We start from the raw sequence: 16,057 nt of genomic DNA on the forward strand, positions 1-16,057 counted from the left end.
ATTCCTGAGCACCGAGCCAGGAGTGAGAGCACATCCACTATGGCCCCCAAACCAAAAAAAAAAAAAAACACATAAACAAAATCCTAGTCTGGCACTAGTGCCCGATTACTAGCAACATCAAAGGTGTTAACAGCAAGACCGGGGAAACCATTGCTCCGGTCGTCTTGTCCATTCTCTTTCAGGCCAGGACAGTGACGCGGCTTCAAGGATGCACTGACACACGGCAGTTGACAAGTCTTTCTTTCAAATCCATACTTCTTACAAAATCTAGTTGGATTTAGGAATCTACACAATCTAGGACCAGCAAACGAAGTTTCAATGAAGTTTTTAAACTGTTACTAAAATAGTTGTGAACAAGTGAATGAGACCCAAAGCCCCCAAATGTTGGACACAATAAATTCTGTGAATGTTTGTGGGAGTTCCGTGGTTTGAAAATAATATGTACATCTCATTTTCTAAACATTCACAATGATCAAGAAACTTATTTCAGAATATTCCAAAGGATGAAGGTGATGACATTTTGTAAAGATGCTATTCCAATTAAGTACCCATAAAAAAACTGCATGTTATCCAGCTAACGCCGGACCCCCACCCCCCACCAAAAAGAGAATGAATTTGGAAATGGCTGACACAACATAAAAAGAAAGATAAAGTCAGTGTGGAGCACTGCACTGTCAGAAAAGGCAAAGTTCCATAATAAAAAAAAAAACAGATGGGGTGAATTTCTATGTGTTTTGAGTGAAGTAAAGATTCCTAGAACACCTGACCTGAAAATCACAGGCATCTCACTCATGGAGGACTCAGTAGGGGAATTAGGGTGATGGAGCTACTATGCCAAACAGTTACTATTAGATTAATACCAAGAGTGAAAACATATTCAGAATTTCAGATAACAGATTTACTAATAATCTTTTTGAACTCAATCTGTTCATATGTCTGTACTGACTGTTCTACCATTAAAAATGTTATTTCTGCTTCCAAAACTATGTATTCACAAGGATAAAATTTATTTTTTCCTTTCTCTATAAAGAGTGGCTTAAAATATTGGAAAGCATTTATAAAAGGTGAGTTTATACAAGTGTTAGTGATTATAATTACATTCATAACCAGTGCTAGGTTACACCACATTCCTGGTTGAGTAAATCTTTTGCTGGATTTTCTCCTCTTCACTGCCATTTCTGCTAGATAAAGTGAAGGGGTTGAAACTCAAATTTCAGACTTTTTTTTAACCCCTGTTTACCAAAAATAGATTTTTAAGAAGGAATAAAAATGATAAAAAATAAATTCTCAGTCACCTAATGAGCCAGCAGATTCACTTCTCTCAGGTGGACAGCTAAATGACATTTCCTAGTTCTCACCTAGGTGGGGCCTTGTCACTAGGCACTCTTGCCAGTTAGACAAGAGTCAAAGTGATGGATCACTTACTGCCAGAGATGCTGGAGGGCAAGCAATCCTCAGGGCCCTCTCTCCTCCTGGTGTCAAAGCTGATGATGAACACAAGGGCCTTATACGAAAAGGAACTCCATTATACTGAAATGGAGCTATGTTTACTTTAATCTGGTATGGAAAGATGTGTAGACATGGAAATGATTACCATAAAGAAGGTTGTTTATACTCACAGCTCCCTAGAAACAGGAGGCATAGGATATTCTGCAGGGAAAGATCACCATTGGTTTGGAGATGGAGAGATCAGAGATGGAGGGCATGGATGAGAGCCTTTATGGGGATACTCATGGGAAGGAATGTAGAAGGCAGGGTAGGTGGACTGTGCAAATAAGTTTAGGATTGGAAAGTCTGAACAATCTGAGCAGGTTGTGGATTGTGAGCGTGATCCCTACCTAGTTGTCTCTTGTCTGGCCCTGGGGTGATTTCAGGTAGGGGAAATGTTGCTTTGTGTGTAAGGGTTTGATTAACAGATGGGTGAGAATTTGGGTTTGGTATTGATTGATTTGTATAGAGTCTCTTGCCCGCGCACCTGGCTGTCTTCCCCGGGGCCTCCTCAGAGGGGATGGGCTCCAGCTTCCCTCCCTACCCCATGCAGAGCTCCCGGAGGCCAAAGACCTCCAGAGCATAGCCACAGCCATGCTCAAGGCCCCTCTCCACACGTTCGGACAAGCCTCACGCATGAAGGAACTGGCAGAGGAACCCAGGTGTGTGGGACCCGGGGCTGAAACCTCCAAGACTGCTTGGATTGGGACTGGGCCTCCTTTGCTCAGATTTCCCATTTCCCAGTAACTAGGCGGTCACACCCAGGGACTGCCCCTGGCGCCGTGTAATCCTGTCAATGGCCAGCATCCAGACACTTAAAAGCCAGCTCCTGGAAGCTTTGTGGCCGCACAATATCTTATAGCCTACTTCACCATCTGGGAGAACCTGGCAAACTACTGGGAGTTTCCTGCCTACATGGGAGGGCCTGGCAAGGTCCCCATGGTGTATTAATATGCCAAAACCAGTAACAAGCTGGGTCTCATTCCTCTGACCCTGAAAGAGCCTCCAGTACGGCATCATTGGAAGGACGAGTAGAGAGAGGCTTCTAAAATCTCAGGGCTTGTACGAATGGAGATGTTACTGAGACTGCTCAAGAAATTCGACGATCAACGAGATGATGATGATGATGATGATGATGATGATGATGATGATGATGATTTGTATATCAAAATGATGCTGACCAGAGTGTTGTTTGCCTTCTAGAAACTATCTTGAGGAAGAAGAGGTGATTCTTGCTAATAGCTTCAAACCATGGCCTCAAGTAGCAGAGCATCGAGAACACACAAAAATGAGAAAACAGACAATACACCAATGAACAATGCACTCCTCCATCTGATGTGAATACAGTGAGAGAGAAATCTTTACTGGGATAAGCCCCTGTGATGTGTGTGTGTGTGTGTGTGTCGGGGGGGGGGGGTTTCTGTGCTATTACAGTGATTCTAGTCCTGGATAATGCATCTCAATTCAACTTCCTCACAAGGTTATAAGGCTGAAATCTGGGAAGTTTGGCTCATACTTTTGACAACATTATACTGAATCCAACAGCTCAAAATTCATGTATCACAGTTAATTTAAAAGATGAAAACATAAGAAATATTTAAGTGAATGAAAACAAAGGCCTTTTCAAGCCAATTATGTTTCCAGTGTGGTTCAGTAAGGCTATACGACTGAGAATATTTCTAGGCCAGTTCATTGTGTTTCAAACAAACCTGAATAGAAAATATTTTTTTTGATTAAAAAATACTAGTTTCGTTGTAAGTGCATTATAACAGTTGGGTTAGTAATTGGATTTATAAGCTTCTAGTGCTCTTTCTGAGTGCTCAAGCTCCACTTCTTTCATGGCTTGGCCAGGGGACTGAGAGGTGCCCACTGCACCTCCCAGATATCTGAGGAGGGTTTAGCTGAGGCCATGCTCAGCTACTGCTCCTGGCTTCTGTTACTTCTATTTAGCACTTGTCCATTTCTTAATGGACCTTAAAAAATCTATACACAGGATGGGTTGGAGCCATAGTACAGTGGGCAGGCATCCGACTTGAGTTTAATCAATCTCTCACACCCCAAAAGGTCCCCAGAGCTCTGCCAGGAGTGTTCCCTGAGTGCAGAGCCAGGAGTAAGGCAGAGCCAGGAGTAAGCCCTGGACACTGCTAGGTGTGGCCCAAATGCCAAATAAATAAATAAATAAATAAATAAATAAATAAAGCCATACACAGGATGGTCAGATGGTCAGTGATGATCAGAAGGGAACAAAATGTCAGGTATTCTTTCCACATATCTTACTTTTAGACATAATACTTTGCTGGTAAACTCTATGATTCCAATAGCACTTTCTTGCAGGTTTAGGGCAGGGAACCATCAGGGAAGGATTAAGTGACACAACGTTGAGTCCTTCCAAGTCTACCTTAAAAGCAGCTCTTCATTTCTCTTCATTGCTGCTGTCACTACACTAGACTCTGTGACTACCAGTCAACTGGAAGCCAAATCGAATACATGGCTCTGCTGTCAATCTATCTATTGGAGCCAGAGAGATAGCATAGGGCTCAAGGTGCTTGCCTTGCATGAGCCAACACTGGTTTAATCCTCAGCACCACATATGCCTCCCTTCCCCCAAGCACCACCAGTAGTGATCCCTGAGCACAGAGCCAATAATAAGCTCTAAGTACCACTAGGTGTGACCCCAAACCAAAAATCCAAACAAATAACCCCCCTATCTATAACTTCCATTAAATTTATTACAGTAAGTTCACAGTCCCCGAAGGGCCAACAGATCTGACGTTTGAGTTTTTATTCTATGAACCCATCGCAATCTGTGTCTCATGACACTACTATCCCCCGGTTCCACTTTCATGTTTTCTTCACCTGCACCCAGACTCTTACCTGCTACAAGTGCCACAACCTGAAACCCTGTTCTCTGCACTCTTCACCTTTCTTACTTCTATCATCCTTCAACTCTGTTTTCACAAGGTCCAGAAAATAACATGTAAACTCAAACAGGTTAGCTTTCCTTGGCATGCATTCCATTTGACTTTGACCTTTTACTTTTGTGACTTTGTTCACCTTTTGACCTTGACCTTCCACTTTGTGTTCAAGTTTGTCTCCACTAGGAGCAAGTTCTGTAAGGCAGGGAAATAGTATTATGGCAAATTATGTATGCACAGTAAATTCAGAAAACAGCATTCATCTGGTTGAGGGACCACACTCAATTTTTTTTTTTTAATGAACAACTGGGTTCCCAAAGAACACTAGCAATCTTGCCCAAATTTAGCTTAAAATAAAACACTGCAAGTCATCATGAATTACCAGGAGCAGACATAGATCATCAATGGTTCAATCTAAAATGACTTGAAAATGCCAAGGGCAGTAGTCTATGTTTCATTTTATACATATGCACTACTCTTTTTGTTTATTAAACATGCCTGATGTTATAATAGCATCTTTATTAAAAAAGAGTAAAATATCCCTCTCCAAAAATGTTGAAGGACCCAGGGGAGATAAGTAGCTACATGGTATTTTCTTTTCTGAAAGGGGATTGGGGTGGGGTGGGAATGATTTCCAGATTGTGAGGAATTGAGAAAAAAAAATTATTTGGAGGGAATTTTGTTTTATTTTGGTTTTAATGTTTGGAACCTACCTGGTGATGCTATCAGGAGATCTATGGGGTGCCAGGAAGTGGACAGGGACTTCCAGGTGAAAACATGAGCTAGCACCAGCCCAGGAGCCATCTCCTCTGCCCCTCTTTGGAATTTTTATCTGCCAGTAGGTATATGATCACTTGTAATTTTTCCCTCTTGAATTTCATGAAGAAAAATCTCCAAATTTCCTTTTTTTTAAAAAAAATATCGAAACTGATTTTGCATTCCTTGGCTGATACCCACATTCCAAGTCAAGGAGGCCTTGCTCAAATATGCAGACTGGATCCACTAATGGAAAACCCAGGCGTGGCCTACCACCAAGGCTCTGGATGGGTCTGCTTCCCTGGGAGGGAGACATCTCTGGTTTTAACTTCGAACTTTTCAGATCACAGGGTGGGAAGGGAAGGGTCCCAAGGGAGGATGTGGGAGGCTGTAATGGCCGGAAGACATCTGAATTAAGAAGCTGCTTGAGTGGGGGAAAAAATCCTGTTAAAACTCCCCAAACTTCACCAGCAAAGGAGTGCTTAAGTCTCTCTCTCTCTCTCTCTCTCTCTCTCTCTCTCTCTCTCTCTCTCTCTCTCTCTCTCTCTCTCACACACACACACACACACACACACACAAACATGCACAAACACAGACACACACACACAAACACCAATGGAAAATTATTGGAAGCTTTCCGAGGAATAGTGTGTTCACACTCTCTCAAAAGCATTTCTTCCCAGCAATTAATCATGTGCCTTATGGGAACAGCAGTGAGGTCCCTAAGTCTCTCCTCACGAATAGTGAAGAGGATACTCCCCAGTAGAACTCATCATCTCTGTAACATAGTCCACAGCATCCAGCAAGAAAATGAGGTGACTCTAAGGGCCCTTGACCCTGGCCCAGCAAAAGTCTTAGAGGGCTCTGAGGTGGGCAGCTATCTGAAGGACAGTGTCAGGTAATTTGTGGGGCTGAAGGTATTTTCTGGATGCTTTTCTGCTCCATCAGGGTCCGTATGCTTTGAAGGTACCCCAACTGGCGTCACATGGTGTTCCCGTGCCTCTTAGGGGGCGAGGAGAATTTTTTCGAATGGCAATTCAAAGGGTAGTAAGAACACACTTGTTGGGGTCTCAGCAGCCAGCCTGAGACCCTGGCCAAATCCCCTGCCCTTAGAAGCAGGAGCAGGCTCTCCTCAAACAGGGCCCTAAGGCCCTGTGCCAGCACTCCACCCAGAAGGGCTCCCTGGTTGAGGAGATAATGGGATGAAACTAGAAAGTCACCACTTGTCTGAGCTAGCATACCCAACCTTGAGAGGAGGGGAACATAAATCATTAGTTAACATCTGTAAAGGGCCCAGCAAAATGTTTACTCAAGAGTTGATAACCAGGTGTCCATAATGTCCACTCCTCCCTAAAAATTTGCCTTTAAATATCAGTATGTAAGCGCTATTAAAATGAGAGTTGCTTGACATCCAACTCTCCACCCTGCGTGGTTCTTTCTCGGTGGCGGCAGGAGGGTGGCCACGGTGCGCTGAGGGGCAGGGCAGAGGCTTCTCCCCTTCCCACTCCCTCTCCTATAGGAGTAAGTCCGATGGCTGGGGGATCATACTCCAGTTTGCCGGGGTCTACTGGCCAGGACCCTGACACACACTTACATTTAAGACGGTCAATCAACTCCTGGAAACAAGTAATCCCATCACCTGCACAAGCTTGCATTCTTGCGGTCTCAAGCTTGCATTCTTCCTTGGCTTCCACCACAACTCTCTCCCCAACCCCTCCACTGAGGGGATTCCTGCTGTCTCACCAAACACTCGTTGCTCCTTCACTGGATGGTCTTACCTTCTTCCGGGGCTAATCCTAGGTTAGACCTCTCCTACTTCTTGTTTTTCATTGAGAAAAAGTCTGTTTCTGATTTTTTATCTGAGCCTCATAGAACTACTCTGGCCCTCTTTTCAACCATGGCATCCTGCAACTGTCTGAACTAGGGGTGCTGTGGGTAGCCTCGGAGGAATGTTTGAGATGTGTTTTGATCTCTAGTTGTGCAAAAAACAGGGAAAAAGAGGATGTTCCCAAAATTTATTGTTCAGGGTCAGGGCTGCTCAATGCCCTGAGATGCTCGCCAGTGTCTGAAAAAAGAAACATAGTTCAAGACTGGGGGTGGGCTCAGGGGTGGGTGTGTGAGGTTCTGGATTTGATTCATAGCACTGAAAAATAAAGTCGAGAGCTCAGACCCCATTAGAAATAAATATGCCCAATGTCCCGTAGGTTCCTTGGTCCTAACCAGGACCATTTTTCTCTCTCTCATCTTCCTCTATATTGCCTGTTCCACCTGTCTGAAGACCCCTACTCATTATTCAAGAGCTTAATCATCAGGCTGGAGTGATAGTACAGTGGGTAGGGTGTTTGCCTTGCATGTGACAGATCCAGATTTTATCCTTGGCATCTCGTATGGTCCCACAGATCCATTAGGAATAATTCTTGAGTGCAGAGCTAGTAGGAGTAACTCCTGAGCACTGCTCGGTGAGGCCCCAAAATAAAAAACCCAAACCAAACCAAAACAAAAATTTATAGGGCCAGAGTAATAATACAGAGTGTAGGGCATTTGCTTTGCACACAGCAGACCTGGTTCAATCTCTGGTATCCAATATGTTCACCTGAGCACTGCTAGGAGTAATTCCTGAGTGCTATCCAGGCCCCCTGTCCCTCCCCCAAATAAACAACAACACAACAACAACAATCATCAAAGAAAGAAGCATAATTATCACTTCCTTGGAGAGGACTTTCTTGATGTACATTATGTTTTATCTTTGTATTATATCACTCCATAGGCAACATATAGAACTCAGAACACTGATAGTTATACAATTATGTTATTACCACTGAACATTGGGTCTTATAGGCAGCATTTAACCACACTGTAGTCAGTGTGGGGCTCATCCTAGATATACAGTAATGTGCTGAATTAATATGCTCTACTCAAAACACGTGTCTTATTCTTTAAACACATTTCCATTTTCAGGATTTATCCCTACTATAACTCTCCCTTTGAATATGCAGAGACAGAGCTAGTATACTGACCACTAGTTTTCTTCTACCTTAACATGGCATAGTAGATAGATTTTTCCCAAACTGTCCTGATCACAATTCTCTACTTGGTCTAAATTCTACAATGACTTCTCACTGCTTAATCAAATCCAAATCCCCAATTTTAAAACATCCCTTAATCTTTATTAACTTTCAAATCACATTCAAATCCTTTTATAATCCAGCTTTCACTTGTCTTCTTAAAGTTTTTTGCTATCTCCCATGCTTCAAAAGCTGAACTTCTCAGTTTTCTACACTGGCCCCTGAAATTATCACTTTACTTGGCTTTTTATTTTGGGTTTGTTTCTACATACCTCAGTCCTGTTTGCATTTTCCAGGATGTTTAAATGTTACCGATTCTAAAGAGCCCATAGTAATTCCCAGTGAAAGTTTTCTCTTGCTAGGCTCTCTGAGAGATAAATCTAGGTCCTTTATCAGTATTTTACTTGAGATAGTTATTTTACACTATGAACTAGCATAATTCACATGTAAATATAATCTCCTTACCAGAGTACAGATTATTTGAAGGTAAGAATCACACACTGATTCATGACTTTTCACTTCTAAAACCTGCCATAGTAGCTTGGACATAAATATCATGAGTGAAGAAGTTTAAGGAGCAGTAATACTCTGTATTAATAATTTAGAAATGAATTCTCAATTATCCATTAAACCTGTTAGAGGAAATTAACTAACCAACAAGAACACCAAGAGGTTCTTATTGTTCTATGTAAGATGTACCTAATATTCATATTTTAAGTGTATTTGAAATAGATAAGTAAATTACCATTCTGTAAAACTTTTTGGGAGTCCAAAGGCAGTGCTTTGGAGTCGAGCATGGTGCAATGTCTAAACTAGACACATGCTGCAGTGTCTAAACTTGAGGTAGTACCTGTGGTCAACATTCATATCACCTAGTCTCTGCTTAAGTATGAAAAGTACACTACCAGGGACACTTCTCTGTTCTGAGGCTCATCTGTCCCAGGCCTGTCCATCCTATGACAATGACAGCTGCTTTTTATCACCCAACTGTCACTTTTTCTAAATCAAAATCAAATTCCACTCTCATCTACTTAAAAACTCTTACAGAACCATGTCAAAATAGATGAAATCTGCTGTGCATGAAAATGAGTCACAGGGAATTCAAAGGTGGTGATTCACTGGAATGTCCCCATTGGGGTTGGGGCTAGAAGGAGGAAATTTCATTTTCTGATCCAGAGTCTTAGGGACCCTTCAAGGGAATAGGTAGTCTCAAGAGATTGAAAGGCTAGGTCCTCAGATAAAAACAATGGGTTGTGCTTATGCTTCTGTCAGATTTTAACAGGTTAAAGACTATCAGTGAGTTAGGATAAATCGATTTTGTTTGAAACACAAAACACATTGAACAGAAAGAGGCTTGGAAACTTCATTTTCTTTGGTTCTCTGAACAATAAGAGGCCTTGTCTAGTCAACATTTGGAGTAATTTTTCCCAAGGGGATTAATACTATTTATGAGGGATGAAAGAGAACATTCTCAGAAAACATCATCATTTTCTGAGACTAACGACCTATCGTCTGCCTGTCTCTTTAAGAGGTAACATTTTGGCTGCTTTAAGAAGTGTGAACAAATACAGAATCTGCCACATCATACACATCCTATTCCAGCTATAAGGAAAACTAAAACCAATCGGGAGAATGAGTCCTCAAACAACCTTCCCAAGTTTGTTTGAAAAGCTGTATGTCAATGAATGGAGACTCTTTCAGAAAGCTAGGTGTAAGATGAAACGCTTGTAAGTTATTTTGCATATAGGTATGTGAGGCTTGGAAAACAAGGAATTAACAGAAAATTTCAAACTTGTGGACAAGAGGCATTGATGTTTCAGTACACAGTGCTCTTCTTCAAGACTCCTGCCTTATGAAAAATCAAGTTGAAAATTCGTACTATGTAAATTCTATGGGCAGCTGGAAAGAAAACGGATTTTTAGAGCCAACACGATGAATCCTACAAGCTATAAACTCTGAAACTTGCTCTCATTAGATTTTTAGGTATGTTTTGCTTCTCAAATTTGTTCTTATGATTTCTAGCTCTGCAGAACTGGGGGCAAAACAATTTTGAACCACTGGCACCAGAGGGCTGAGAAGCTGCTTGCCGAAGGTTGAAATCATGAAGCGTTACCATGCTCCAGCGCTTTCATGGGAAACCAGAAGAGGATGAGGGAGTGGATCAAGGCGTTGATGCAGTGACCCCAGAAAACCTAAGGGAAAACAAACCAAGGGAGTCAGGAGCTGCCCACAACGCTTGACCTCTACGTAATTCAACAAATGCCTCATTGTGAAGGCAGCTGGCCATGTGCTGCTCGGCTCCAGAAGGAGCATATTATTCTTGAAGTTTAAAAAAATGATTTCCTCCTTTTCACACACAAGTGACTGGACTAGCTCCAGACAATGTCACTTAAGTACAAAGACCAAATATATATATATACATATATATATGTATACATTCACATATACATACATCAATAAACTATCTTCATCTGAAAAGTGAATTATGATGCATTTTCTTTAGAATCATAAGAAAGATAACACAGTTTTATACTCATCCAGAAGAAGGCTATACTAGGTGAAAACAGCAAGAGACTGAAGCTTTTTTAAAAAATAGCATTAAAAACATTTTAAATGTAAATTCTCACATGGTCTTCTTACCATTTTTTTAAAAAAAATTTATTGAATCATTGTGAGATAGTTACAAGCTTTCATGTTTGGGTTACAATCACACAACGATCAAACACCTATCCCTCCACCAGTGCATATTCCCTACCACCAATATCCCCGGTATACCTCCGCTTTCCCACCCTCTCTCTGCCTTCATGGCAGATAATATTCCCCATACTCTCTCTCTCCTTTTGTTTTAGCCCTGAAAAATCCCTTTCGTTTCACTTCTTAATGTTTATGACTTTGGTTAATATGATTCACATTTAGAAGTTCTCTTTAACACTTGAAAGGTTAAGCAAAGGACCACAAGGTTTAGTTCCTGCTGTTACAGCTTTATGAACGCATTTCAATCACATCTAAGCCATGGAGAAGACAGAACCAGCAAAGTTGGTTTACATTTATTTAAAAATCTGTAAATCTTTCTAGGAGTTATACAGTTTGACTGTAAGTAGTATGGGGCAACAAAATCAAATAAAAAATTCTAAGACAATGGGACATTCCCTGTCTTTCATACCCAAAAAATACATAAAAGTCCTTTATGATGCCTGCAAAGAAGTCTCAGAGTAGGGGCCAAAGCGATAGTGCAGCAGTTAGGGAATTTGCCTTGCATGTGGCTGACCCAGGTTCGATTCCTGGCATCTAATATGGTCCCCAGAACATAGCCAGGAGTAGTTCCTGATTGTAGAGATAAGAATAAGTTCTGAGCACTGCTGAGTGTGGCCCCAAAACCAAACAATAAAAAGAAGTCTGAGTAGACTTTACCACCTGGTAAATGGTTCAATCCCCAATTTGCCTCTCACCTTACATGACCCTTTGAATTTGAACTGTCACTGTCATCCTGTTGCTCATCGATTTGCTCGAGCAGGCACCAGTAACGTCTCCATCGCGAGACTTGTCACTGTCTTTGGCATATTGAATATGCCACGGATACAGATTTGACTGATGTAAAAAATTCAAAAAAGACCAAGTCACATCTTCCATAGATGGAATCATAGTAAGCAAAGACTGAACTACATTTAACCCTAAGTCTCCTTATATGGAAACTACTATGTCTAGCAACAGGATCCTTTTTCATTGCCTTGGTCTTGAACATGCCTTTCATGCCCTACAGAGTAAAACGGCTCTGAAGGATGGTGGTCTACAAAACCTAGCTCAAGTGAAGCCTTCAGAGATTTTTTTTCTCTTTACTAAGTACTACCTGTGCCTCAATATTGATACACTAAGCTAATCAATCATGCACATAAATGGGATCCCATACTTTAACCTAGCTGAGCAAAGAACCTTTTGAAATTTCTTAATCCCCTCCTGCCCAAGTCCTAAAGCAGAATATGATAATGTAGGTGCTTTCAAGTCTTTGATTCCTCTGCCAAGTCAGGGAGCCAGGTGCATGCCCTTTCCTTTGGGGAATGACTTTGAAGCTTGACCACTCAAGGTGGAACTGACAGCTGGGCAAGATCCCCTTAGCCACTCATGGCAGCAGAGTTTCTAGGACACCCAACCCAGCCTTCTATGCTTGGGTCATCTTAGGATGCCCCACTCTAAGGTTTTGCCTGGAAACTTTCTCTTTTCTGAGTCTCTAGATTGGGAAAAAAAAACCAAAACAACAAACTCACATAAGCACTCAGATTTGGGTTCAGATCTGGCTGATTTTACTCACTAGCTAAAGAAACATTTTCTTTTTAAGTAAAATGGCAAGAGGACTCTGTTGAGGTGAGCTCTTAGCCCACCACAATGAAGGGCCTTAGGAAAGAGCCATAGGAAACTGTGATCCTGAGTGAACTGTGCCCAAGGACACTGCTGCCCACAGCAGCATCTCGGACCTGGGTGGAGTGGACAAAAGGAGGAAAGGTGGAAGGAAGTGCTGAGTGCCAGGTGGAAACTATCTCCCTGTCTGACTCCACATTTTTAATCCACTGGCCTTGCTCTGCTGGCTTTTCAAGAGCCCTTTCTAAAGCTTCCGCTATATCACAGGCAGATTAAGTGGAGTTGGAAGACAAAAGGTAGGGACCAGGCCTTTGAGGAGACAACATGCTAATAACATTTCATTTACCTTTGTGTTGAAGCCTTCAGCATTCTGGGTGATTTTGTAGAGCTGTGGAAACCTGAGCATGCTCTCCTGAGTGCAAGACCTCTCAAAGATTCCCAGGGTAAAAGGTGGTAAGGCGGTGAAAATCTGCATGGAGAACAATGAGCCATTAAGAGAGACATTTCCTCTTTTCATCTCGCACAGTGGAAGGGTTTTAGTGCTACAGAATGATGACTTCATTTTCAGTCGAGTCCAAACCTGACAGCCAGTGATGCACCACAACCCAGACACCCTCCCGATCCAGCAAAATAAAGCGAAGACCGTTTCCCATTGTGACTTAAGACAAGTATCAGGCATGAAACAAGTATCAGGACGTGCAGAAACAACATCATAAACAACTTGATTAGCCATGAAATCTTGTTAAATGAACAACCCCCTTCCTTCATAAATGAGAGTGGTGATTTAGGATCACACTACAGTCCCACTTGGGGGAAGTGTTGTGTTTGCCCTCAGTGCTACCATTTTACAACTTCCCCATCCCTGGTTGTATTCTCAAGTTTCAGGAAGCACAGTGCACTTCATCCGTTCATTCATTTGGCAGACATTTATTGGGAATACATTAGGGGCCAGAATCTGTGATGAGCATCAGAAATCCAGACTTTTAAACACAGAGGCAGAAAAAAAAAGGAAACACAGCAGGAGGCTGCTGAACTCTGGGATCGCTATCTCCTGTAGAGATGGGGAAGGTGACAGTGGGCAAAAAGCAGATAAAGCCCTAAACTAGAGGATTCTGCAAAATTACTCATGGGGTGAATGCGGGTGGGATGGAGGAGAGAGGAAGTGAAGAAAGGATGACTGATTGGACCCTATCTGACTGGAGCGATTGGGCCTATGTGAAGGCTGACAGGAGTGATAGGAGTGCTGAAGGACTCACCATGAAGACCACGCCCCTTATAAAACTTTGAAGCATAAATGCATGGCTGGCCAATCCTATGGGATTGGGAAGGTGACCAAACCACCTGTAGTATACAGACCAAACCACCTCTAGAGCATTCTCAGGAGAAACATTTTCCCAAAACTTGTATTTTTTTTTCTCCTTCTTCTTTCCTTCTACCTGTTCGCCATATCAGTGTGGCATGCTTTGAGTTTCAGAGGGAGAAAGAGGCTGGGAATAGACATGGCAGTACAGCTAAGGGACGGGTGGAAGATCCTTCTATTTGGTCTAAACCTGGATTACACAGTCAGGAAACTTCACTGCTCAGGAGGGAAAGGAAGGTCAATAAAACTCAGGTTCCTCCAGCCTAGAGCACAGCCCTAGGGGTGCAGCACACAGCACATGATGGGTCTCAAGGAAAATAGGAGGCACTGTTGGACTCAGTTATTTGTTTAATGGAAGAAGGGCTCTTATCAAATGCCTCAGAACCATGCACACAGGGCACAGAAACTCACTGTTTTGCTTAAATGTTTTATTGCACCCAAGCCTTTTCCGCTAGTCTTTTTCTCTTCCCTTACTATTTTAATCTTCGCCTTCCCTGCACTTCAAATCCTCCTAACTAGCCTAATAAGGTAGCACTCCTACCAAATTTTTTTCACCTTGTTTAGTTCTAGCACACCACACGCATATATGTAGATTATGTGGTAATCACCTGTCCTACAAAAATAAGACATCATACACGTTTTCTTCATCATAGTTTTTACACTAAACAACATGTTATGGGAAATCTTCAAATTTGTCTTGGTTTTGGCACTAATGCAGTTCTTTTCATGTCCACATAATAATTCATATCATGGATATACCCTCATCTTTTCAATCATTAATCTACAGAAAGGCACTCATTTTTATTTAAGTTCTTTGTTCTCACCAAGAGTAGTTTAAAAAAAAATCTTATCTTATGAAACATATACTTTCTCTTTGTATGGGGAAAATTCCCAGAGGTAGGGGTGATGAGTAAAAAGAAAAATGTATTTTCAATTTCACTAGATGCTGTTTGGTTGCTTTCCAAAAAAGATCCCAATAATGTATCTCTTAGAGGATAACTGTAATCTTTTTATCCCCTTTCAATCGGTATTTTTCTTTTAATCAATTAAGTTCTAGTTAGTATTCTCCAGTCTTAAAATTTAAGAGCCTTAACTCTTAAAAATTCTACTTTCAAAAATTACCAGTGAATTTGAACATATTTTTCACTTGATTTGAAATCTGCAATTCTGTGAAATATCTAATCTTGTCCTTTGTCCATCTTTGTGTTTATTTATCCCTTTTATAAAGTTCTGTTTAATGGATAACTATTTTATGTTATAAAATTTGGTTGAAATGTGCTTTATCCATTGACTTTCTTTATGGTTTTCTTTGCCATTTTAAGGCACACAGTCAAGAAAAGCTTCTGAGTTTCAATATATTTATGGTTGTTTTCAGGAGTTTCTTACAGGAAATCTTAATTTTACTTTTTACTTTAAGTTTTAATATATCTGGAATTTATCTCTGGTTTAACATAGGACCAATTTTTTTTCTAATTAAAGTGTCAGTTTTGAGAACACATTTAATTCAAAAATTTCCAATAAAATGAAATGCCACCTTTGATGTTAATTAGATTATCCCGTATTATTAATCTATACTCTATAATTGGGATGCATTTCTAGAGTCTTTGGCTTATTTGTCAATTTATCACACATTCATTCATTACAGTGGCAATTTTCTATTATAGTCTGCTGCTAAGCATCTAGAAATCTACTCTTGTTCATTTTTGAGCATTTTGCATACTTATTCTCAGACATCTGTTTATCCTATTTACACTTTAATATCATTTTATGAAACTTCTTTCCTATGCTACAAATACCACCTGTTGGGATTATATTTGGAACCATATTATCATATTGATTTTAAAGAAATCAAATATTTTGAAATATTTAGTCTTTCTATCCAAGAAAATGGTATGCCTTTCTTTATGTTCAAATCTTGTTTTGTATACTTCAACAAGATTTTGACTTTTTAAAAATATAGGTACTTGAAAATTATTTCTATGCAATGTACAACCAATTGGAATTTTGAAAGGGGTTATTAATTCCTTTGCTTTTCTAAGTGTTCATTGCTAGAGTAAAAGAAGACCTTAGAGCTAGAGTTGAAAATTATTTATTAATGCATTTATTATAGATCGGATACT

General features: G+C 40.9%; 1 protein-coding gene across 3 annotated transcripts in view; it reads right to left on the reverse strand.

Moving 5' to 3' along the window:
* The window catches only part of ATP8A2 (ATPase phospholipid transporting 8A2), a 651,431-nt gene that overhangs the window by 193,050 nt on the left and 442,324 nt on the right, over positions 1-16,057 (reverse strand). For all 3 annotated transcript variants that reach the window (XM_055146569.1, XM_004604655.2, XM_055146669.1), the window contains exons 29-30: positions 12,924-13,046; positions 10,338-10,416 (exon numbers count right to left, since the gene is read on the reverse strand). In XM_055146569.1, coding sequence (XP_055002544.1) covers positions 10,338-10,416; positions 12,924-13,046 — 202 coding nt within the window. The remainder of the gene's footprint in view (positions 1-10,337; positions 10,417-12,923; positions 13,047-16,057) is intronic.

Source organism: Sorex araneus, chromosome 1 (genome assembly GCF_027595985.1).
Source record: "Sorex araneus isolate mSorAra2 chromosome 1, mSorAra2.pri, whole genome shotgun sequence".
NCBI classification, from domain to species: Eukaryota; Metazoa; Chordata; class Mammalia; order Eulipotyphla; family Soricidae; genus Sorex; species Sorex araneus.